The 24109-nt window shown below is 43.5% G+C and overlaps 3 protein-coding genes across 3 annotated transcripts; 2 read left to right on the forward strand and 1 right to left on the reverse strand.

Moving 5' to 3' along the window:
* Window positions 1–107: 107 nt before the first annotated feature.
* psma6a (proteasome 20S subunit alpha 6a) lies at window positions 108–5359 on the forward strand. Its single transcript, XM_085768356.1, has 7 exons — window positions 108–291; window positions 1117–1211; window positions 1338–1419; window positions 1700–1855; window positions 2879–3057; window positions 3727–3821; window positions 4393–5359. Exons 1-7 carry the CDS (start codon window positions 216–218, stop codon window positions 4448–4450), a joined length of 741 nt encoding a protein of 246 aa, XP_085624482.1. The 5' UTR covers window positions 108–215; the 3' UTR covers window positions 4451–5359.
* Window positions 5360–8637: 3278 nt separating this feature from the next.
* On the reverse strand, window positions 8638–12659 carry nfkbiab (nuclear factor of kappa light polypeptide gene enhancer in B-cells inhibitor, alpha b). Its single transcript, XM_085766931.1, has 6 exons — window positions 12353–12659; window positions 10751–10856; window positions 10430–10640; window positions 9730–9818; window positions 9362–9622; window positions 8638–9243 (listed from the first exon to the last, which is right to left on the reverse strand). The coding sequence occupies exons 1-6, from the start codon at window positions 12616–12618 to the stop codon at window positions 9208–9210; spliced, it is 969 nt and encodes a 322-aa protein (XP_085623057.1). The 5' UTR covers window positions 12619–12659; the 3' UTR covers window positions 8638–9207.
* Window positions 12660–20770: 8111 nt separating this feature from the next.
* On the forward strand, window positions 20771–22865 carry insm2 (insulinoma-associated 2). Its single transcript, XM_085767115.1, has one exon. It carries the CDS (start codon window positions 20814–20816, stop codon window positions 22815–22817), a length of 2004 nt encoding a protein of 667 aa, XP_085623241.1. The 5' UTR covers window positions 20771–20813; the 3' UTR covers window positions 22818–22865.
* Window positions 22866–24109: the final 1244 nt, after the last annotated feature.

Genomic DNA, 24109 nt, shown 5'->3' on the forward strand with positions numbered 1-24109 from the left:
TGTTTTGATTTTTAATGTTTCTATGCCTCTGTAAAGTTGAATTGAAAAACTTTGAATTGCCTGGTGCATGGTTGACCCGGAAGTAGCAGCCCTCGGTCGGACAGATCACTTCCGGCTCAGGTGTATGTGCCATGTTTTGCTTCTGTTGCCTCTCAGTTTAGTTTCAGATTCAGTCTCCTCCAGTTTTCCCTCTGTTGTTGTTTTTCCTCGCCGTCATGTCTCGGGGGTCCAGTGCGGGCTTTGACCGTCACATCACCATCTTCTCCCCGGAGGGAAGACTCTACCAAGTCGGTCAGTGGAGAAAGAAACGAGCCGCACTCAACCTGCTCTGTCATCTCTGCTGCTAGCAGGCTAACAGCAGCTAGCACCTTGTTGTAGCTCAGTCATTCATGGCTCACTGCTGTAGGGACAGAGATAACTGTGATGGTACAGGCAGTATAAATGTAGTTCAGCTATTATTAACGATAAATAAATGCAGTTATGCGGTTTATAAACTAACCTGGCCCGTTTTATTATTGCAGTTTGTCGGCTAACAGATCCACCAGCTAGCTCGATTTAGCTGATTGTACCACAAGTTAGCAATGTTATATTGAAATTGAAATATAGCTGTTTACATGAAGCCTTAGGCATGCGAAATCTTGTCAAAAGAAACTGAAAGTGAAACGCCACTATGTTACCACTGTATACATCCTTACCTTAAAAGAGACAGGTGTGTGCACATTACTAATAATTAGCTTTTATTCATGATTTAAAAGAGAGAGAAAAAGAGACCGTGGTGAAAGTGTGTTGGAGGTGCACAGCTGTAGCTAATTATGAACTGTCTTATTAGGGTTTGTTTGTTTTTTTTAAATTTTTTATTCAAACTTTGAACAAGGCAGTACATATTGATAACAAATATAAAGCATAGCATCAGACACAAAAATGAGAAGTAAGAGTAGCCACAACAGCAAAAAGAAACACAAAATAAGGTGTCAACAGCTGAGATAAATCCTTCAGGAGTAAAGTACTTACTGACACCGGAATAGTCAAAGAAAATAGTATTGTGTTATTTATGTTGAAACCTTGTGTGTGTGTGTGTGTGTGTGTGTGTGTGTGTGTGTGTGTGTGTGTTTTCAGAGTATGCCTTCAAAGCCATCAACCAGGGAGGACTGACCTCTGTGGCGGTGAGAGGAAAGGACTGCGTTGTGGTCGTCACACAGAGGAAAGTCCCTGTGAGTAAACAAGGACACGCTATTAACACACTTTATGAAAAATATGTAATCATATCCCCCAGCTGTTGTTGTACCAGTGATGTAAACTGATCTGTTTACTTTGTTTACGTCTCGTGTCTCTCTCAGGACAAGCTGCTGGACGCCATGACAGTCACACATCTCTTCAAAATCACAGATAACATTGGCTGTGTTATGACCGGCATGACTGGTAAGTCGCTCAATGTTTCAACACTACATAAAACTTGTACTGTAAAAAAAGATCTAGCATGTGTAGCTAGAATTGCATCCCACTTATATTTTCATTTAGAGCTAGAAATGCATCTATTAGAAAAGAATAACTAATGGTAAATATGATGTTGTCTCTGTAGTAAGTTGTAGGACAGAGTGTTGTACAACTCAACGAAATCAAACCCTGTAGCTCATGTGTGCAACATGTGTTTTTAGCAACAATTTAAAGTTATATAACTGGATCTCGTCCTCACCCGTAGCTGACAGCAGGTCTCAGGTACAGAGGGCCCGGTATGAAGCAGCTAACTGGATGTATAAGTACGGCTACGAGATCCCTGTGGACATGCTGTGTAAACGCATGGCTGACATCTGCCAGGTGTACACACAGAACGCTGAGATGAGGCCACTAGGATGCTGTGAGTAGCGCCCATGTCTTACTGTGTCTACCAGAAACTTGTTCTTTGTGGGTTTTTTTTGTAATGAACATTTTTATTGAAGTTTAACACAACTAATACAGACAGAGAGAGACCCATTCACTCAATCAGGGAGCCACCAAGGCCGTGAATTTACTCCCTTAGTTTTTAGTAAATGAGTTATAAAAACAAAAAACAAACAAAACAACCGAACAAAATGAACAAAACCATAAACCACCACACTGATACTTCTCAATAGATAAGCACAATAAATCATTGACAGCACTGCATTATCACGGCAACCATTAACTTACAGACAGCCAGTCAGTAAAAGGGCTCCAAGTACGGTAATCATATATTGATCCAAGTCACCCTCTCGTAGGCAGCTAGCGGTGCCATTGTTGTAGTCCATTCCTCATAAGGAGGTGGGTATTTTTCCCTCCAGTTTCTTAGTGGTATCCGTTTTGCTGTTGTGAGAGCCAGAATAATCCATCTCTTCTCAAAACACGAAAAGACACACAGTTTTGCAGAAATTTCAAACTTTTTGTGCTTAAATAGCATTTTTGACCAAAACTGAAGACATACGTACATACATAAATGTTCAAAATCATGTTCCTCTCTTCATATGGGTTCTCCCGTGACTACAGTTAGAGAACGCCTTTATTTTGGCTTCACTGAGCGATGCATACAGACCAACACTAAAACCAGTTTTAGGAAGAGAATTACCACCATGAAAAGGTTTAGTGTCCCATAACTGGTTAAAATTATAGAATTAATTTAGGTTAACACTACACATACACACTATCAGCAGCTCTATTTTACATTTATGTTTGATAACAGATTGTCACACCCATCCTATTACACAATGTTTCATACTAGTTTTTATCTAACAGTGACTCCACAGTTTTCCCCAAAAATTGAGTTGATTCACCAAACTGCTTTTAAAACCAGACATTTAATAAACTGCCTCTGTTTTTGTTCCTGCTCTCATGTCAACATCTCTCTGCCTTACATCCCCTCCTCCAGGTATGATGGTGGTTGGAGTGGATGAAGAGTTGGGGCCACAGCTGTACAAGTGTGATCCAGCCGGCTACTACTGTGGCTTCAAGGCCACAGCAGCTGGGGTCAAACAGACGGAGGCCACCAGCTTCCTGGAGAAGAAAATCAAGAAGAAGCTGGACTGGACCTACGGGCAAACTATAGAGGTAGGAGACGGAGACACAGAATGGTGCCAAACTTCCCCTGTTCATCATTCAACCCTAGCACAGTCATATTCATAACGCCATGTTGGGATTTTGTACTAAAACAACCCTAGTGATTAGGACTTTCGGATGTTAGTTAAATCATTTGTAATATTTCATGGTTTTCCCTGGTTACAGGATTTCCAGAATGTCAGCGAATGTAGCTTGATATTTTGCAGACAAGGAAGGTTGGGGGGACTTGGCATGAGTTTTTTTTATTTTGAATGTCAGGAAATGTCTGGGAGTTTTAGAGCTGTGTTACTTCACTACATCGGTGTGGTTTCCAGCCAGTCGAAGGGAACCAAACTGTTGCTGTTGTTCAAGGATTACATTGTAGTTATGAAATTAAGTTAAAGTGAAAATGTCTTTAAGAATCCTGATATTAATATGATAACATTTCATTTCATCAAATATTTACATACAGTTGTATGAACACACACAGATGTGCTGCTCATTGGTGTATGTGTAGGCTTTAATTTAACCTTTATCCGCTCAGTGACTGCAATAACAATCACAAATACCCTCACATAGTTTTCAGACAATTTGACACAATGAGCTTCTAAATGCACCTGCCCTCAGATGTGCTGATATGTTTTCTCTTCACCCCCCCCCCCCCCACCCCCCCCCGAACAGACGGCTATCTCATGTATGTCAACTGTACTGTCCATTGACTTCAAGCCCTCAGAGCTGGAAATTGGAGTCATCACTACACAGGAACCAAAATTCAAGTGAGTGGAGACCGACAAAGTGACAAATATGATCTATCCCACAGGAAGCAGACTGGCCGCAGGCTGCTGCATGGGTATCACAGACTATCATGGGGTAATGGGGGGGGGCATGGGTTTTGCCAAACTTCCTGGGTATATCTCATCCACTGAATAAAAAAGCAAAGATGTCTTTGTTGCTTAAAAAAAACATGCAGCTCTATTGCTCCTGCCTTTTGACATCTTTTATGTGCTGAATGTTGAATGTTATGTTATGAGTTATGTTTCACAATTGAGAAAAATAGAAGTGTTGTCATGGAAATCCCCCACAGCTAAAACCAGGGATAAGATCAAAGAGAGGGCTTTACATGGTCGAGTGTGTTCTCACAATGTCTGTGTGTGTGTGTGTGTGTGTGTGTGTGTGTGTGTGTGTGTGTGTGTGTGTGTGTGTGTGTGTGTGTGTGTGTGTGTGTGTGTGTGTGTGTGTGTGTGTGTGTGTGTGTGTGTGTGTGTGTGTGTGTGTGTGTGTGTGTGGTGCTCAACATCTGGCAGAACAAAAACGATATGACCGTTAACTCTTGTGTTTGTGTTCCAGGATTCTGTCGGAGTCCGAGATTGATACTCACCTGGTGGCTTTGTCTGAGAGAGAGTGAAGAAAGTTGGCAGCCATTTTCGCAGCCGTCATCATTACAAGGATGATGAACGGCGAAAACCAAGAAAACCCCAACCTCCCTCACACAAAAGGTCTCGTCTGGAAGGAAGATAAAGGAGGAGCTGGTATCATCCTCTTCGTAAGAGGTGCACAACAAAACAGTCCGGAACAATGGAGTGGTTTTCTACCAGGTGGGTAGAAAACCACTCCCAGCTGCACTCCCATCATGGCACCCGCCCCTCCTCCATCCTCCCTAGATATTATCCACTCATCAACCCCCTCCTGCATTTTTCCTTCTGGTCGCACTGAGACGTCGTCTGTGCCAAAATGTCACAGAAGCTTTGAAAGACGCTGGACATTTTACCATCAGTCCGCCACCAATTGCTCCTTGGTCACGGCATTTCCAGGCGGGTGTTAACCACAGCGTCCTCTCTACACACGACTCAGCTCAAACCACACGAGCAGATTGGGAAGACAGAGGCGTGGTAACACTACTACAACAACGGCACAATACCTCTTTATAAAAGTGTGAAGCCAGTGGTGGAGTAGCGTCTTGAGTCGCTGTATTGAAAACAGTGCTTTTTAACCATCTTTACTCAGGGCTGCCACAACTTATACTTTTTTGAATTTGTCTCATTTTATCCATCTGCCTCACAGTCTCTCTCTCCTTGCTACTCGTCTTCAGCTCCAGGATGATGTTTATGCTCTGATGTACTTTGTGATAACCCAGGGAACAGCTGTGGGGATTCTCCCATCGTGACCGTCATCATCAGTCACGTTCCTGTTTAGCTCGACTCAGGTTAACGTCAGTGGGAACTCACCATGTATTTCTTTCTCTCCCTTGGGCCTCCCCTCTGCTGCCATCGCTGTACAATATCGCACTTCGATTAAACACAATGTTTTTATTGAAGACTTTAGTTTGGCTGCTTTTCTTTTCTCTGTATATTTAATCACACACTGCGGTGTCCTTCACATCCATCTGATGATGGTTTAATCAGACTTGTGCAATTTTGGAAATGTTAATAGATCCGACCTGGTGCTGTGACTCAGCACAATCTGTCACAACCCAGTGGCATAATATCCACCTTTAAGTTTCTAATAATCAGATTTTGTTGACCCTGTAACTTACAGTAAGTGTAAATTCAGTTATCTGTTTTATGCCGATGTCACATTCAGGGTGATGTTGAACATACAGATAAGTGTTTCTGATGTTTCCTTTTTTGGTTAATATTTTTATTAGGAGGTAAGGCACAATTCGAACAGAAACCAATGTTATAATTACATTGAGTATCACAACACATCTGCATCACAATTGAAAATGTAAACATATTGATACAGTAGAAATACTGTGCATCATGAAGAATGAAGAGCAAGACATACAGTCTGCCTCCTAGGATGTTTTCTTATTTTGTATTTGTGGCCCAACAGGAACATGATTGGGCGACAAACAAACAATGTACAAATAATAAAAAAAATAATAATAATAATAATAATAATAAATAAATAACTGAGGATTCTTGTATGTGATGAGTGAATAAGTGTTTAAGCTACAGGGTGTAAACAAAAATACAAGGGAAGCCAAAAGACAGGAGAGGAAAAATAAATAAATATATAAAATATATAAAATAAAATAAACAAATAAATAATAATAATGATAAAGATAAGAAGAAAGAGAAAGAAAGGAGGTTGGGGTCCATCAATCAGGAGGCATAGCCTGAAGAGAGCGAAAGAATGTTAAAAAGGGAAGCCACTTGTTATAAAATTTATCAGAGTTACCTTTCACTGAATATCTGATCTTCTCCAGCTTTAGAAAAGACATGGTGTCATTGAGCCACTGAGTGCTAGATGGAGCTTTAGTTGACTTCCAGTGAAGAAGAAGCTGGCGTCTTGCCAGTAAGGAAGTAAAGGCTAAAATATCTAATTGGTTAGAGGTAAACCGGTTGTGGTCTTCTGGGAGCCCGAATATGGCGACATGGGGAGAGACTTTTATGGTCATTGAAAATATTTTTGACATGGTATCAAAATAATTCTGCCAGAAATGAGAAAGTGACGAACAAGAGTAAAACATATGAGTTAAGTTGCAAGATGAAGCATGGCATTTGTCGCAGGTACTGGGATAGATTTGTGACAGTCGAGTTTTGGAATAATGGACTCTAAACAATACTTTAAACTGTATAAGTGTGAGACGAGCGCAGGCTGAGCTAGTGTAAATTTTCTTAAGAGCAGTGTCCCACCAGTCATCTCCCAGATGTAGACCCAGTTCTTGTTCCCAATCAGTCTTGACTTTAGTAACTGGTGAGCAATCAAAAGACAGAATTTCATTTTAAACTTTAGAGATGAGTGACTTCTGAAGTGGATCGTGGGTTAGAAGCTCCTCCCACTGTAGACTTGGTGGTAAAGAGGGAAAAACTGGAAACAAAGCATTAGCACAGTGTCTAACTTGAAAGTAATGAAAGAGATGAGAGGGTGGGAGATGAAATTCTCCTGAGAGATCTGAAAAGCTGCGAAAAATACCATCCTTGTAAAGGTCTTTAAAACATTTCAGGCCCTTATTATGCCATGCAAAAAAGGTAGATGCTGACTTACATTTGAAGTGCCTTCTGAATTGATACCAATTTTAAGTGCGGAACGAACCACTTGGTTATTTGTAAAGCCAGAGGGGTTGGATGGAATAGAAGAGGTAAGTAAAGCAGTTAGGGAGGATGAAACACATGACTGCACCTCTAGATCACACCATGGCAGATCCACTGATTTGAACCAAAATGAAATCTTGTGGATATGTGCTGCCCAATAATACAATTGAAAATTTGGAAGTGACAATCCACCATTGAATTTACATCTCTGAAGTGTGGATTTGCGGATCCTGACCCTTTCACATTCATGAGAGGGTTCAAAATGAAGCAGCTCTGTGCAGCATTACCACTAAACTATCATCTCAATACAAAAACATTTAATTCAATCAACACCTCATGAGAATCAGAACACTGAACCGCATAAAACTAAACTTCACAACAGTATTAGACAACGTTACACTGTGTGGTGTGAACATCATTTTCTTACTCACTGTCAGTAAAGTCTCCATAAAAATTACAATTGCCATACAATGGAATGGTCAAATATCCCTCTAGTCTAGTCTGTCTGCTTGTGTCATAAACAGATTTATAATTGAATGTGTACCTGTGTAGTTGATGGTGCATGCATGCTGTTTTGACATGCTTTTACTGTAACTCAGGCATTTCCAAACTACTTCACAAAGGGCCGGTGTGGCTGCAGTCTGGACAGGCCTGCTCTAAATAGACAAACATGAACAGTTTAAAACCTCCTGTGAACTAAGGTCTCTTAAAATAAAATTTGTTATGTACTAAAAAAAAGGTATAAATTTACTTAAATATACATATATAACAGTATTTGATACAACTTTACCCATGCAGTTTAAGCAAAAGTCAGCCCAGTGAGCTGCTTGATGTCCAGGCAGGAATCACAGAATTGTATAAGCTTTTTAAATCATATTTATTATTTTACCGTCATTTAAGCAAACTCCCTTCCTCTGTGTGTTGAACTGAAGCATCCTGTTGTTCCGTGGAGATTCCCCTTCTTCAGAGGACGAGAAGCAGGAACATCACCAACAGCTGACTGTTCTGCTCCTGGGAATTTCCTGTCCTGTCCCTCTTAACCCCCGCCCTCCACAAAACTTCCTGATTTAGATGACTTAGCACTCGGCCTCATTCCACACACACAAAATTTCCCGAAGCCTCTTATCTCTATTTACGCAAACACACGCACACACACACACACCCACACCCAGCAGGAAGAACAGCGTCGCAGGCTCAAGTTTGTGACCAGTTCCTCATTCGGTGAGGATGACCTGTCAAGTTATCAGAGCTTTACTGCATGACATGCATTACATGAAAATAAAGACGGGCAGTTCAGGGCTGAAGCCGAGCTGTCATGGTTTGATGGAGGCATTTATACAATCAGACACGCTGACGGCAGCAGAGAGGCACATGGTCTAAGTAATTTCCCATATAATTGTGGCCTTGTAATATTGTCAGGCGCTTTTGATTATATGCTGTGTCTTTATATTGCGATATCACCCGGACGATGACGTCTAACGTCAATATGTAAAGCTCTCGAGTCCCATGTCCCCTCCTCCTCCTCCTCTGCAGACAGATTCACACACATGAGGTCTTCAATGTTAAATATGAGTCTTTTTAATTTAACTGGAGTGTGCTGGACTGTTTTGCTGTCTGACATATACAACCTACTCAACTGTACACATTCACAGCTTCCATAAAAAATACATCTTAGTATACACAGCATTTACAATATCATACAACAGAGCTGTTGCAGGTACATCTGTTTGGATGGATGTTTTCTCGTGATAATGATGCAGTGTCCACAGAATACAAGCGATCCTCTTATCATACAGCAATGCCATCCTATTATAATCTGTCCCGTGTTCACATCTCGTTGTGTATTTGCTCTCCCGCGGCTCGGAGCAGCCTCTCTGCTTTTTTATTCGGCCATCAGTCTCTGTTTCATTTGCCTTTGCAGCTGCCCCCAGTCTATCCTTTTTTCGCCAGCGGTCACGCTCCCACTGTGTCACCCGTGCCGTCCAAAACTCCCAACTCCCGTGACGCGATTCCAGGAAGTAGTGGATGAGCTGAGCCGTCTCTTCTGTCCTCTACCGTCATCATCACAGCCTCCTGCCTCTGTAACTTCCTCTCTTTCTTTCTCTCTCCACGTCTCGTTTCACTGCTAATGTCCGTTCCAGTGAATGTCATCATAACCCACCTACAGACACACAGAGGACAGGAAAATATGAGTTAAACTCTACGCAGGAAATTCTCATGTTTCATTAACGCCAGACTGGCTGCACAGTGGAAGTTCTGTATTTTTAACACACACACACCTCATCGTCAGACTTCTCGTCCTCCTCTACGTCGCTGTCGTCCGATTCGCTGTCGGGCAAGTCCCTCAGTTCGGGGTCGGTCAGCGAGTACAGTTCTTCCCTGATGTCAAAACTTCCGTAACCGTAGGTGAGGTGGTAAGGGGTGTGGCCTCCGGAGGTCAGGAGGTTGGCGTCCGCCCCTTTTTTCAGCAGCAGTTTGACCAGCGAGAGATTCTGCTGATCCACCGCCAGATGCAGAGCACTGCGCCCGTTATGCTGCTCCTGTGGGACATGGGATATTGTTATTAAAGTAAAGCCAACAAGATGGCTGAGTGCTGACTGTTACTAACTCAGTAAGTAAATATATCAACATCAAGTGTGCTGTTTACCTTTGCATTAATATCAGCTCCTAGATCCACCATGTTCTCCACCAGCGAGAGGAAACCGTGAACCGAGGCGAGGTGGAGGCAGTTCTGACCTGCATGAAATACATTAGAGGAAGAATTTAACAGCTGACCCCAGAGCAGCACATTTTTATAACAACAGTTTTGTAGAAGAGTCCAGCATCCAAAGATGGCAAGTTATGTCAAAGTGACCAGACATATTATTAGCTCAGATATGCTCTTACATCATCTGGGAAAACAAACTTTCACATAAAGTCATTTTCTAATATTAGTTTGGTTATTTTTGTACATTGTTTTTAAGATTTGATTCCCTCAAAAATAATCTGTAAATAAGCCAACAATGCCCTAAATATATCTGTGTACAAACATGAAAGTAGAGCCTCCACATTTCTATTTGGAGCCTTAGCATTATGTGTCATGTAATGGATGGGTTACAGGCCATGGTATTCCCCTCGCTCAGATGTTTCCTCCCTCCTGACCAGTATTCAGGGATAATGTGCAGCAGCAATGACTTTTGGTGCCCATTATTCCTCCATTTAAATAGTAGTTCAGACCAGCAGCTGACTGGTTTCCATGCAGCATGGGTGGGCCGCCACAGAGTGGACATGACCACCACCACAAATTGTAGTATTGTATTTACAGCTAACCTTCGACTGCAGTTTCAACGTGAAGCTGTGAAACTCACCATTATAGTTGCAGGCCGCCATCACCGTGTGTAGATGCTCTTTCTGGCAGAACTGTGTGATGACGCTGAAGCAAAGCAGGTTACCATGGCGACAGGCGATGTGAAGAGGTGTGTCTCCTCTGTTGTCCACCAGCGTGGGGTCGCAGCCGGATGCCAGGAGGTGCTGACACACGTCCGCCTGGTTTGTTATTACCGCTAAGTGGAGAGGAGTCTGGAGAGGGAACAATCACAACCAGTCAGCAGGTGGTCACATTATCCTTTGTGATGAAAGACACAGAACGTGAATTTATTTTACTGCGGTATAGATGGAGGAACACACACCTGTCTCAGGTCGTTCTGTGTGTTGAGGAAGTCTGTGTTCTTGGACACATCAATCATTGTCCTGACGTAGTCTTTGGCCTCGTGGATGATGGCCAGGTGGAGCAGCCTACGGAGAGGGGAAAAAAAACATGATAAAATACAAAACCACAACCAAATATAAAAAGACATAGAAGGAAGTTCCCTAAGAAAACCAGCAGTCACTTGATATAACCGAATAGACAGCAAATATAAACAGTATATTTCTGACTCTGCATCACATACTGTTATTTTTGAAGAGTGCCTAAATATACCAAAACACCCGATGACAAACCTAAGATTAAGAATAGGCAGACAACTGGTTTACTTTGTGCTAAATCAGGTGGAGGCTTCACGTTTGTTCTAGAAAGTTATTGCAGAGAATTAAGAAACCAGGCCTGGTGAATGCTGCACACTAAATGTTAGACTAAAGAAATAAGAGCTATAAAAACAAATGGTCACTGTCTCATAACAATCACAATCAAGTAGGAACTTTGTATTGCACATAGACTAGTTATTGCAGCCGGATTCAGTTTTCAGGCCACAAGGCCCAAACATGAAGAAGATTCTTGACGCAGTTTAGTTAGGGTTGAGTTATTTTTTAACATAAACTCAAATCAGTTTCACACTTGATTTATTGACCATAAATTAAAAAAAAAAAAACATTACAGTAGGCCTATATGAATGTAAATAAACAAAAAATGGCCCCTCTGTTGGTCCCTGAACTCCACAAGAGGAACAACTGCACTGCTGTGGCTTTAAACACTTAAACGTATCATTAGTTTGAATCAGTGTAATATGGTTTCATGCTTCATTGCTTTATATGAGACAGTTCCTGTGCTCACTTGTGATTATTTAACTCACTTTGTTCAGCTTTAGAAGATAATTAGTGCAGCAGTTAAAATACATTTCGGACTATATTTCTGCGCGGAGGATTTTTTTTGCAGTGATTAAAATGACATTAGGGAGTTTGTTTTATGTTATTTCCCCGTGGGTTAATTACAGCAATAAGTAGCAGGCGTCTATTTCAGGGTCGTGTTTCGCCCTCAGTCTCCACAGACTGACGGTGCTGTAATTTAAGGGACTTTTTTTTTCTACTCTTTTTTTCTTTCTTTTTTTTCCTGCTTCTCGCTTCACAGGAGCGCGCGTCGGTCGGATTCCTTGGCGGCGCGCCCGGGACTTTCCCAGCCTGACCCGCGGCCATAGTAGATTCCCCTCCTGATAATAGCCTTTTGTTTACGTCCAGTATCACCGTGTCCGACCGCAGCCAGGCCCACTAACAAACCCGGACAGCGGTTCTGAGTGTTGTCAGCTCGGCAGCGGAGGTTTGTTGTGACTGAGCAGTAAATGTACCGAGGCTGAGCCGCGCGGAGCGGAGCGGAGTCGGAGGCCCGGGCCTGTGCATTGTAATGACAAGCGAGGAACACATTCCCCACAGGAAAGAGATCAAATTACCTCCAAGACCCGGGCTGCTAGGCCTCGGCAGGCGATATGCAGAGCTAGCAGTACCTCCACTCACTCGTAAACACCCCCCCCACACACACACACACACACACACACGTCCACACGGCTCCCGTTCAGACTTACGTGTCTCCGTCCTCGGTGATCTGCGCCCTCCACTCCGGCTGCTCCTGGTTCTCCACCGGGAGCTGCTGCTGCTGCTGCGGCGGCGGCTCGCTCCTCAGCTGGAGCTGCCGGATCTCCGCGGCCACAGCCTGGTACTCCTCCTCCTTCAGGGAGTCCAGACCGCTGTCCAGCCGCTCCTCCGTCGGCTGCTGAGCCCCCGTCTTCCCTTCTTTAGATTCCCGACTGTAATCCATTTGGTTTAATATACTGGTCCGATGGAGATCCATGGTGGGTTTGTTGTTCAGACCGAGGTGCGTTTGGTTGTACTGAGACGACGCTGCGCAGCCAGCAGTCTGTAAATGCCCTCTGTGTGGCTCTGGCGGGCGGAGCTAAGAACTAGGTGGGGGATTTCCACCAAACTGTCACTTAGAATAACACGGCATAGGCCTACAGATTGCTGGCTCCAAGAGGGGATTTCTATTGAGGCACATATAAATACACTACTCAGTCTGTAACCAAGAGAGCAAGTAGTTTTGCAGGCTCCATCTGCTGCAATTAAAATGCACATTTTCTCTACTGTTTCAGCATTTGCATGAGTACTGGGGTTTAAAATGCTGCATTGATAGTAAAATATTATTATTTAAAAAATATCTCTCTGTGTTATTCAGTCAGTCAGGGTCAGGGTCAGTAGTCTTGTGCAAACATTGGTATTTTATCAGATTTCCTCACTTTCTAAATCATAATAGTCACCAGTAAGAGTGAGCAATCATAGCTTTCAGGGAGAAAACAAATATATTGATGCTTCAACAAGAGGAAACAGTAAAGACCAGGAAGTCAGAGTGATATATTTTCAGTAAAAACTGCAGACATGTGTGCCGGTGTATTTAATGAGCCTCTTTTTGGACATGATCCAGGGGTGGATGCATGCAACGTTTTAAAAAAAAAAAGCTGCACCCTTGTCAGCCTTTGTCTGCTGAATCACCTTAACAAAAGGAGATGTTGCTATGCAGCCTCTCTGTGTTTTAGTGGGTGGGTAGACCTGCAGGGCGTGAGGGGGCTGCAGTATGCACAGGAGTTTCCTCCAAAACTTCAAGTGTCACTGCAGTGTGATTTCAGTTTGTTTATTATACGGCGAGAACGGTACAAAGAGCACGAGACCGAACCAGCAGCCCCGCGGTGGAGTTTCCCTAAGACCCACAGGTCTGGACCACAAGGTCAAGTTTATCCATCTGATCTAACAGACATTATTTGACTTTGCTTATCAGAGGCCTTCCTCAGAAATCCATGTAATAAAATACATGGCACGGAGAAATCATAATCATGGTAAATAATTGATCTTGTGAAAACTATATTGCTTGTAGTGACTGATGTGACAGGTTACAGTATATGCATACTAATTCTCCTTAACATCCTGCCAGCTATAATTTGTAAACATAGAGAATAACACTATTGCATTTAAAAAATACATTTTTTGTAACAAAGTGTATTAAACTCCCACTGATTCTTTCAGAGTGCCTCAAATAACCCATTCATTCATCTAGTTTGTTTGCAGACAAAATGAAAGGACTCTACATGGCTTTTAGACTTGACAGGACTGCAGCCTATCCCTTAAAAAACAAACATCAAGTTGAACGTGATGTCCTGGAGCCTGGGGGAAACTCCGGCATGTTTTACCTCCCATTGTTCAGTCGGTGTGACCAGTTTGACTGGGAAGCTCAGGCTTTTCTCCGCACATTTTTACTGTCACGTTGGCAGCTGTTGAGCAACATGTTAGCACTGCGTGTGTGCAGTAAAATGCTCCCATACTGAATATGCAAATACACAGTGTTGCAACTAGTGAAGTTTCTGAGCAGACTTTTGTTAATCTAGATTTAGGTTTTCATTAAATAAGTGCATAGAGGACAGCTAATCGTATCAGACACATTAACTCCCACTGTGCATTGCAAATGTGCATTATGTATCTAGACTGCTGATTACAATCAGCACAAGAACCCAGATGAATGGAGGACAGGAATGCACAGAGCAGGAAGACCAAGAGACAGAGGAAAAACAAAGCAGTTACACATATTTGCACATATTTACACAGAGGAAATTTTATGTTTCAACCAAATGAAAAAGATTTGTCATATCTCTACATTGAGCCGACCCCATTCATCTTCACATTTGTGAATGAACAGTTAGTACGTTTCATATTTGTTTTTTAGATTATGTTTAATTAATTTTTTGAGTTGCATACAACATAAACAGTATTTGATAGTCATCCGATGAAGGAATCACGCTGAGCTATAACATCCGAGTGTTAAACACTGACATTTAGCACCAGGTCTCTTTTAAATGATCCACATATGATTGGACTCAGTGGAACTGATTCATTTTGACTGGTAACCAGTCAGATGAAACCAGTGCAGCTCAGCAGCAAACAAGTCAGGGGGCATCAGTGCTTCTTCTGACACGAAATTCTGAAACAACCGATGCCTGAAACAAAATCCAGACATGCTACAAACTGTCTAAACATTTTACTAGCTGCCGCAGACATGGAGGGAAGTAGCTGCAGTTGCAACAATAATAAATGTTCCTGGATTTTTTGTGTGTGCAATCAGTAGTTTCAGTGTCTTTTGTGGGCTTTTCTAAATGTAATCTTGAGTCATCAGAGATTACCTATTCATAGTTGGAGAGTGGCTCAGCTGGAAAACCAGGGGAAAGGAAACAGAGACAGAGTTATAAAGTCCCTGATGAGCTGTGTTTACGCCATGGTGGTTTTGATTTACTTCAACACATTACCACCATTTAACTAGCTGCACTTCATTTCACAGCAATATTTCAGCAACTGTGCCCTGGAGAGACAAGTCAAGAAGAAGGACGTTAAACTGACCATAAAGCAGAGTTTATCTGTGCATTTATGGGTAGAAAATTCAGATCTTCTATTTTCACGGTTATTTTAAATGCTTTTAAATACTTCTTACATTTTAGATGCACTTCTTTTTGCACATACAAGGACCTGCCTTGAATAAATGCCAGACATTTTCCACAGCAGCCTAATCTCTCATCTCGGTTGTTCTTTCGATTACAGTAAAAACAACTAAAACTCATGGATTACACAAGAGGAAACATGAAAAGCAGTGAAATAACAACGGTTTAATGAGCTAACATTGCTGGCCTCTGTTGTCCAGTTTTCACTTAGTTTAAGGGAGCCAAATTACATAACAGAAAGATTTTCAGTGAAAGTTACCAACTAATTTAATTCTGTTCGATGCAGTAGCAATTGAATCAATAGAGGTTTTATTGAATGTACAATGTGTATGATGTTTTAGAAGGTCCGAGTCCGAGAGCGTGTTAAGCGATGTCAGCTATTTCTAGAATAGCAGTCATTGTTACATGATGCTTCATCAATGTGTGACTGTGTGCACACCTGCCTGTACAGTTTCTGTGTGTATGTGTATCCGTGGGAATCCCTGGGCATTCAAGACATGAGCAGACATGTTAAACACGGAGTGACTCATAATGAATCAGTAAACCCGCCACACACGCAGTTAAATAAGTTAAGGTAAAGGGTCAAAGTAAACGATGACTCATTAAATCACATTCTGAACTTGTGACTGTGCGACATAAAACCCCCCAGTGAACTAAGGTTTCACTATGATCACCTGTGTCTTTACCTGCTTCTTGTTTTCAACATTTCCTGCTTCCTTTTACGAAGTGTATAGACTCAATTCTTTCTCCCGAAGAACTTCCTTTGTATTTACTGAAGGAATGTTTAAGTTAAGTCCCTCAAAATTCAGACAGGAAACAAATAAAAGGAAATGTGCATAAAAGCACACGTGCACTGCATGGTTCAATGAAGCAGCTGAATAATAGTTGAATCTGACTTTATGTCAAGATGTCAAGAAGACAAAACCTGAGGGACTTTTAGAAGAGGGTTCATTAGGTCACCAACACTGAACAGGAACAGTGACTATATCTGCTTTTAGGTCTGTGGGGAAGGACGTTGTGGAATTGTGGTTGATGTGAACACGTGATGCTTGTGATGCTCATGCACTAGTGTATCAGACTGATTCAGCAACAACAGTTAGTCAGGGTTTCAGTTTATAAATGGCTAATTTCAGTGTTGAGTGGTGTAAAAGCCACATGCACTAGCGGAAAAACATGATACACCTGAGTCCATACCTAAAGACCTTTGTAAAAAAAAATAATTAAATGGCTGCTACAGAAAACAGTGCAGTTAGCCTTTGTGTCGGACTTCGAAGAAGGATGACACACAGTAAACTATAAAAGCACAGCTGGTGTCAGTTCTCATTACTTTGCAATAGTGTCTTTAACTCATTTGTTTATGTCCCTGAATTTTGCTGAATTGCATTAACAGGGTGCTGAGGTTTGTGCAGTCAGCAGTGCAGACTTCCCTTTAGCTGACTGTTCTTCACTCCCTCCCTGTCCGAGCTCTTTGTTGATAAAGTTACTCAACAGACAGAGCAAACGGTGACAGTCCTGTAGGGACTCAGCTCCAGTTTCCTGTCGTTTAGCAACAGACCACCTGAGTCAAATGTTTCTTTCCTGGAGGTCAAATGTAAACAGTGACCCCAGTGTGCCAGAGAGGGAAAATCTGAGCTGATGAACACTGAGCTGGTCATTAAGTGCAGAGACTTACAAGCAGGTCAAGTCTACACTACAGGCCACTCTGTCAAGGAGAATGAATGAATAGTGTGAACCAAGCAAGGTGGAACGCCACCAGTAATGATTAACCCAACAGCAGAGGCAACAGTTCCCTCTGCAGACAGCAGGGGGAGGTAGAGTGCTGGTGATAGAGGCCGGCTCACTCTGACATTTAAACCTGGATTATCCAGTGATCAGGAATAAACTTTAAAACTAAACCTTACCTTCAAATGTGGACAAAAGCTCAGAAATAATAGAAATTTCAACATAACCGACAATTCATTGACAATAAGCAAACACCATCCTGCTGATGAAGATCAAGCAATGTGCTCATAGAAAAGATACAACGTGAACCCTGATGCAGTTTTACAAAGCAATCTTCACTCAAAATCTTTTCTTGAAGCTTTCAGCTGTGTGATAACTGTCTGACCTGAGGTCATCTGACAAGGTTCGTCTGGTTGTTCCAGGTCTGCCTGGTGACACACAGAGACAGAGCCTTTTTCTCACTGATCCACTATTCAATCAGATACTTGACTTATGTTTTTAAATGCCTGTATTTTAGTATTTGTTTGTTTTTTTGTTGTCCTGTTTTACTGTTGGTCTCTTTCTGTCTTTATTGGACCTTTTCTTAAAAAAAATCTGCAACTTTGTTCAGAAAATTGCTAAATTTTGTGTCCCGAGACTCCCCACCACTAGATGACGACAGACAACCACTTTACTGAGAAGTGACAGACAGCAGAGCGACCAGAGTGAGTAAGCACAGGACTGACTGACTGACTGGCTCACAGACGCTTCTGTTGCTCAGAGCACTTTCCACTGATTTGAACCAAAAAACATTGAAATTCCCTGTTTTATACATTATTAAGTCTTTTATATCAACATTTATGTGCAGTGTTGCATCTCATAGTGCCACACATAAAGCTTTTTATAGGACTGTGAACTGGTGGGCAGCTGAGAAGTGTAAATTAGAAAGGGGAAGGCTTCATTACAGTGCAGTCAATTTCTCTAACAAGGGTTATGTCTGTGTCTGTCTTCTCTGTTCATATACACACATTTCATCAAAACATTAGTACACGGTAGACTGAAAATAAGACCCTTTTAGTTATAAGGCATATAACTAACAGCCTCTCAGGATGACAGAGCCAATGCATTGTAAAATGTATTTTTTATACTTTTGAAGATCTTGGCTTGGCTCACAGTTCACACACCCTGAATCAAACCTCACACTGTTACATTCAGGCCGAAACCAAAGGCCTGAAGCTGAACTCAAAGCTCCTGATTAACAAGCGAATAGTGTTAAATCTGATCGATTTTCTTAACATGCATACATAACACACACACACACACACACACACCGACATAATCAAGTACGAGGAGAATTCCCATCAGTCTTAGTTGAGATGTAAACTCATATGTAAACACTCACAGACATCACTACAGCTCAGCTGTATAATACTGCAGTACTTAAAGGCTGTGACTGAGAAGCACAGATCAATAGAGTCATTTTCAGCAGTCTGGAGGATTATCCACCTCACTGCCCACTGATGTGATGCAAACTAAACACACACACACATGCACGCACACACTACTTGTCCTCTGGCTGGGAGCCTCTCCAGACTGTCTGTGGATCCATATTTTTTACAGAAGATCGAGAACATTTACCGTGTTTTTAAGCTGCTGCCTCCTCTGACCATACACGGTTTCATTCTTTTACCACGAGGCAGAGTACTGTCCCTGACTCTCCCATAATGCTATTTGAAATACTTTTCTTTATGAATAGTGAATAAAAGCAGAGAAAAATCCTTGTCTTGTAAATGACAAAAGCATCATCATTATAACGGAAAACACTGTATAGTCTGCTGCTTGTGTACAAAATAACCTTTAGGGTTTAAACTAAACTTAAATTTTGCACATACAAAAATCATGTAGTCCACAAAAATAATACAAAAGCACCTTAAAAATATTGTAGTATCAATTCTGACTTTGATATAGATAATTTGCCATCCAGGAACATGGAAATCCACCTCATCTAGCGGCTTCAGAAGCTTCACAGTAATTACTAATTGCAGCAGATGACCGAAATTTTCATCACTAATGTGCAGAGGAGAAGGTAATTTATTGCAATGAATAGAAGGGTGTCACTGTTGAATATATGTGTTTCATTCAGGGACACAGAGAGGGAGAGTGTACTTGTCAAATGCATTATTACATTATGATATTATGGAAGCCCATATCTGTAATACAAGAAAAATAACAATAATTTAAATTGATGAGATTGTCTAAATTCGTAGTTTTACTTACCCATAAAAACAAAAATAATTTGTATTTGCTTTTTACTCAGGTGTTTATTTGACTTGTTTATGAGATTTCACATGGGGTTTGTTCAGTCAATGTCTCAGTGAATGGGGTCAGTAAAGGCTGAACCAGGTCAAGGTTTCCTCTCAGTGGGAAACAATTACAGTGAGAAACAACCAAACTAAAGACCAGGAAGGAGGCTTGGTGCTTAATGAGTTTTTAGTGTTGGATTCTCTACCACGCATCTATTTTCTATTCTCATTTCAATTCCCCAGGCGGCTCTCATCCAGCCAGCAGCCCGACCCTCAAGCTCCGTTCTCACGCTCATCCGCCTTGATTGATTTCCAGGGAGCAGCGCCGGCTGGCCCGAGCTGCTCTGGCCGGGCTATAGAGCGCCTGGCCCGCACGGAGGGGCCGGCCGAGCCCGGGGGGGGGGGGGGGGTGGATGGATGAACCAATCTCTGTCCGATCTCTTATCAGCCAGAGCAGCTTCTAGTGGGGCGGGGGGCGGGTGTGAATAGCCCCCCACCCACATACACAGATTACCATCTCGTTCACTCTTTCACTGCACTGTCCCTCTGGTCTGCTGATAACACGGCCTACACATGCACGAGCACACACACACGCAGAGGGAAAGCGATGCCCGAGGTCTTCCCACCACCAACACAACAACAACAAAGACACTGATAATCAGACACTTGAGCAGGACAGAGACGGTCATTAGCAGTCTTTAAAGATGATCTGTATCTGAGGCCCATGGTGCTGATCCTAATGACGCTCCGACAACATCCTACACTCAACAACAATTATCACACAGCAACAAATAGCCGATAAGAAAAATATTAGGCCTATAGGGTAGGCCTACAACGTCTCTGCTCTTCTAAAAAAAAGAAAAGTTAATGTAGCCAAGTAATAACAACAATTAGTAGGCTATAGCCTAATAGGGATGTTTTCAGTGATATTACTGTAAGATTTGTCCCTGGAATGCTTTTTACTTTTTGAGAATAAAAAACGGAAGCTCTCAGGCCTATTAAAAAACAAGCAAAAAATCAGCAGTAGGAGCTTATGAGAAGAATCACATCAGACTCATATCAGTAATATGACAAAGGTCACACAGGCCTATGGCATATGGCGTGTCTATTCAACCAACTCTTCTTTAAAACATTGGTTAACCATAATGCAGCAGCCAGTTAATCACTAAAACTTCATCACATTATTTCATGCTCGTTCTGCTGCTTTTCCCCAACATGTTCCTGGTCTACTTGATTTTACAAGACCGGATCAGTGTGTGTGTGTGTGTGTGTGAGAGAGAGAGTGAGGGAGAGAGGGAGAGAGAGAGAGAGAGAAACACGCGCACCAAGGACAGATAGTATTGACTCTGTCTCATGCTCTCATCATCACACCTGCGCGCACCTCCCTCTCTCTCTCCTCGGCTCTTCAGAGCTCTCCTCCTCCTCCTCCTTGAAAGTGGCTCGAGAGAAGAGTTGTTGTTCTTTCCGCCTGGTGCTGCCACGCGCCGAGCACCATCGTCTTCGTCACCATGCCTCGAGGATTTTTGGTGAAGAGAAACCGGCGTTGCTCGGCGACCTACCGACTGAGAAACAACGGTACCAACAACAACAACAACAACAACAACAACAACACCACCAACAACACAGCGGATGGAGACAAGAGCAGCGGTGACCGCTCCGGGGCGACCGAGCCGCACGAGCTGAGGGACAGCGCGGTCTTCCCCTTTGACCGGACAGGTGGACCGGTCCCGGTGTCCCGCGAGGACTCCGCTGGAGTCAGAGAGGCGTGGAGCCCGCACGTGGAGTCCGCGCTGGAGGCTGAGGCGGACCAGCGCGCGCAGTTACCGGAGACCGAGGAGCAGGTGAGCGAGGTGGACGTCCTGACCCCGGACGGAGACTTCTCCTGCTTCTTCCCCCCTCCTCCTCCTCCTGCTCCTCCTGTCAGAGACTTGACGTTAACAGAAGCGTGCAGCCCCGTTAAACCGGTCGGCACGAGACTGCTGGAACAGCACGAGGAAGGAGAGAAGCAACTGTTGTTTCCCGGGAGACGCCTGACATCATCCCCCGTGTCGGAGCTACCGGAGCTGCCGTTCCTGGTCAGCAGCTCCACGCCAACCTCTGTGTCCGCCTCCATCGAGAGGCTCCTCGCGAGCAGCAGCCGGCACCACGCGCCGTCCTACGGTCACAACGACAAGTTTGACCCGAGCGTGACTCACCTGCACCTGTTCCCGCCACTGACCCTGATGAGCCCGGAGCAGCACCACGCGGGGAGGAAACACTCGTTCCTTGAACCGGATCAGCGCGTGAGCAGCAGCAGCAGGCACCACAAACCGTCGGCGGGAAACCCGCCAAAGAAACCCAAAGTGAACCGGAAGCTCAGCTTCGAGGACGAGGTCACAACCTCGCCGGTTCTGGGTCTGCGGATCAAGAAGGAGAGCCCCGAGCTGCGGAGGCAGCGGGAGAAGTCCGTGTCCACCGGGAACCAGCCGCTGGGGGAGTTCATCTGCCAGCTGTGTAAGGAGGAGTACCCCGACCCCTTCTCCCTCGCGCAGCACAAGTGCTCCCGCATAGTGCGCGTGGAGTACCGGTGTCCCGAGTGCGACAAAGTCTTCAGCTGTCCCGCCAACTTGGCCTCGCACCGCCGCTGGCACAAACCGCGTCCGGTGAATAACAACAACCACGGGACAGAAGCTCCGACCGGCAAGAGCCAGCCGTTAAAGGAGGCGCGAGGGCTGCTTCAGCACGAGCGGCAGTCGTTGGAGACGGAGGGCAAAGAGAACGAGCTGCTGCGCGTGAACACAGATCAGCACCACGGAGCGCGGGACAGCTCCCTGCTGCTGCTCCACGGACGGTCTCGAGACAGCCCGGACAGCGACAGCCTCGCGCCTCCTCACTACGACTCGTCGCCTCATTACCGGGGCCCGGGCCCGGGGGAGAGCTGTCACAGCCCGCCTAACGGCCTCCTGCTGCTTAACGGAAACCCCGACGAGCGCGCGGACCTGTCGCAGCCGCAGCCACCGTCGCTCTCGCACGCTCCTCTGCCGTTCGTCCAGTCGTTACCGGAGGAGGACGTGTACGAGTGCCGCTACTGTGGGAAGAAGTTCCGCCGACAAGCTTACCTCAAGAAACACCTGGCCGCGCACGAGATGACAGCGTCTCCTCCCGCGCCACCGTACGGCCAGGCGCGCGACAGCAGCGGCGTCGGGCAGCAGAGCCACGTGTACCTGTGTCACCTGTGCGGCGCGCGCTTCCCGACGGTTGAAATCAGAGACAAGCACCGACTGTGGCACGCGATGAGGGACGAGTTACTGGCGGGAACATTTGGAGCAGGACTAAGGCCAGATGTTTTCCACGCGCACAGAGAGGAGAGCGGCGGCGGGGAGTGTGAGCGCGAGCAGCAGCAGCAGATGTTCACGTGTAAACACTGTCCGTCCACTTTCTTCAGCTCCCCGGGGCTCACGAGACACATCAACAAGTCTCACCCCACCGAGAGCCGGCAGGTGATGCTGCTGCAGATGACCGTGCGACCGTGAAGCACGCGCGGGACAGAGACACTAGAGCCAAGCCAACGGGTTATTATTTGGGGGAAAAAGAAAAGAAAAACTACTAATCTACTAGTTGTTTTCATTCACAACACTCACGTTGACACTTAGCCTACGTCAGGTTTTGTTGTGATATCAGACTGAGGTCTGTTTGTTTCAGTTGTGGTCATAATAAGAAAAAAAAAGTTTAGGCTATCAGTTGTGTAACAGAATAAAGATTAAGGTTGAGTCACTGTGCCTTTTATTTAAAAATCAATAAGCAGTCTGACCTTAAAGTTGATTCATAATGGTCCACATACATAGCTACGATAAACTTAAATATAATAGGCTACATGGGCTATAGTCTAACACAGTGAAACTACATGAAGTACAATCCCCTGATACTGAAACCATGTCTGCAAACACCAGTAATAGCTATATACAGTATATATATACATATATATTTTTTTTTTATCATGAGTGCAACTTATGATATGATAATATTTTATTCACTGGACAGATAACAGAGCTAAGAAATAAACTAAAAATAGGATTATTATTTGATTGGCATTTTAATCTGGAGGGACATTTTTAAGTGTTGCAACCCTTAAAAACATCTCAATATTTAATTTGTTTTTGCAAGTGTTAATCACAGTTCTATATCGTTTTGACCTCTGCTGTTGCATATTAGACTTTTGCTCTGTAAATGATTGGATATTAAAACTATTGCACCTGTTACATCTGAGCGAATGGGACAGATTGAAATTTGGCAGAAATAACATTTTGATTATAGAATAAGAGGGAATTTAGCAGCATACACACCGGAGCTATGATTAACTCAGCTCTCTCTACGTGTGGTAGAGGTTTAAGCTCATGTTCGACATATTCCTGTGGCAAAGTAATCTGATTACACTTGATGTTAAGAGGCAGAAGAAGCAGGTTACATTACAGGCTGGTGTAATAGGCTGCGTGAAGCAGAGCCAGACCATAATCAATGACCTGTGATCACATTTTAGAAAGTGACCTTCCTTAACCTGAAAACTGGAGACAGAATCAATGTCCTAACTCCATTTCATGTACAGTGAACAATAAAAACCAGTGACACAAAAAGAGAAAATAATCACATCAGACAGAATATGCCTTTTATAGTAAATGTGCCGGTTAATTTATCAGCTATAAAATATTTTCATACAGAAATGGAACATTAATGTTAGTATTGCTAGTAAAAAAAGAAGTCTTTTGTGTTAATGATAGTAAATTCCTCGTCAAACATTTGCTAAATGCCTTCATGATGCTAAAATGTA

The sequence above is a fragment of the Trachurus japonicus genome, chromosome 22 (genome assembly GCF_045865225.1).
Source record: "Trachurus japonicus isolate A0001 chromosome 22, Traja_1.0".
NCBI classification, from domain to species: Eukaryota; Metazoa; Chordata; class Actinopteri; order Carangiformes; family Carangidae; genus Trachurus; species Trachurus japonicus.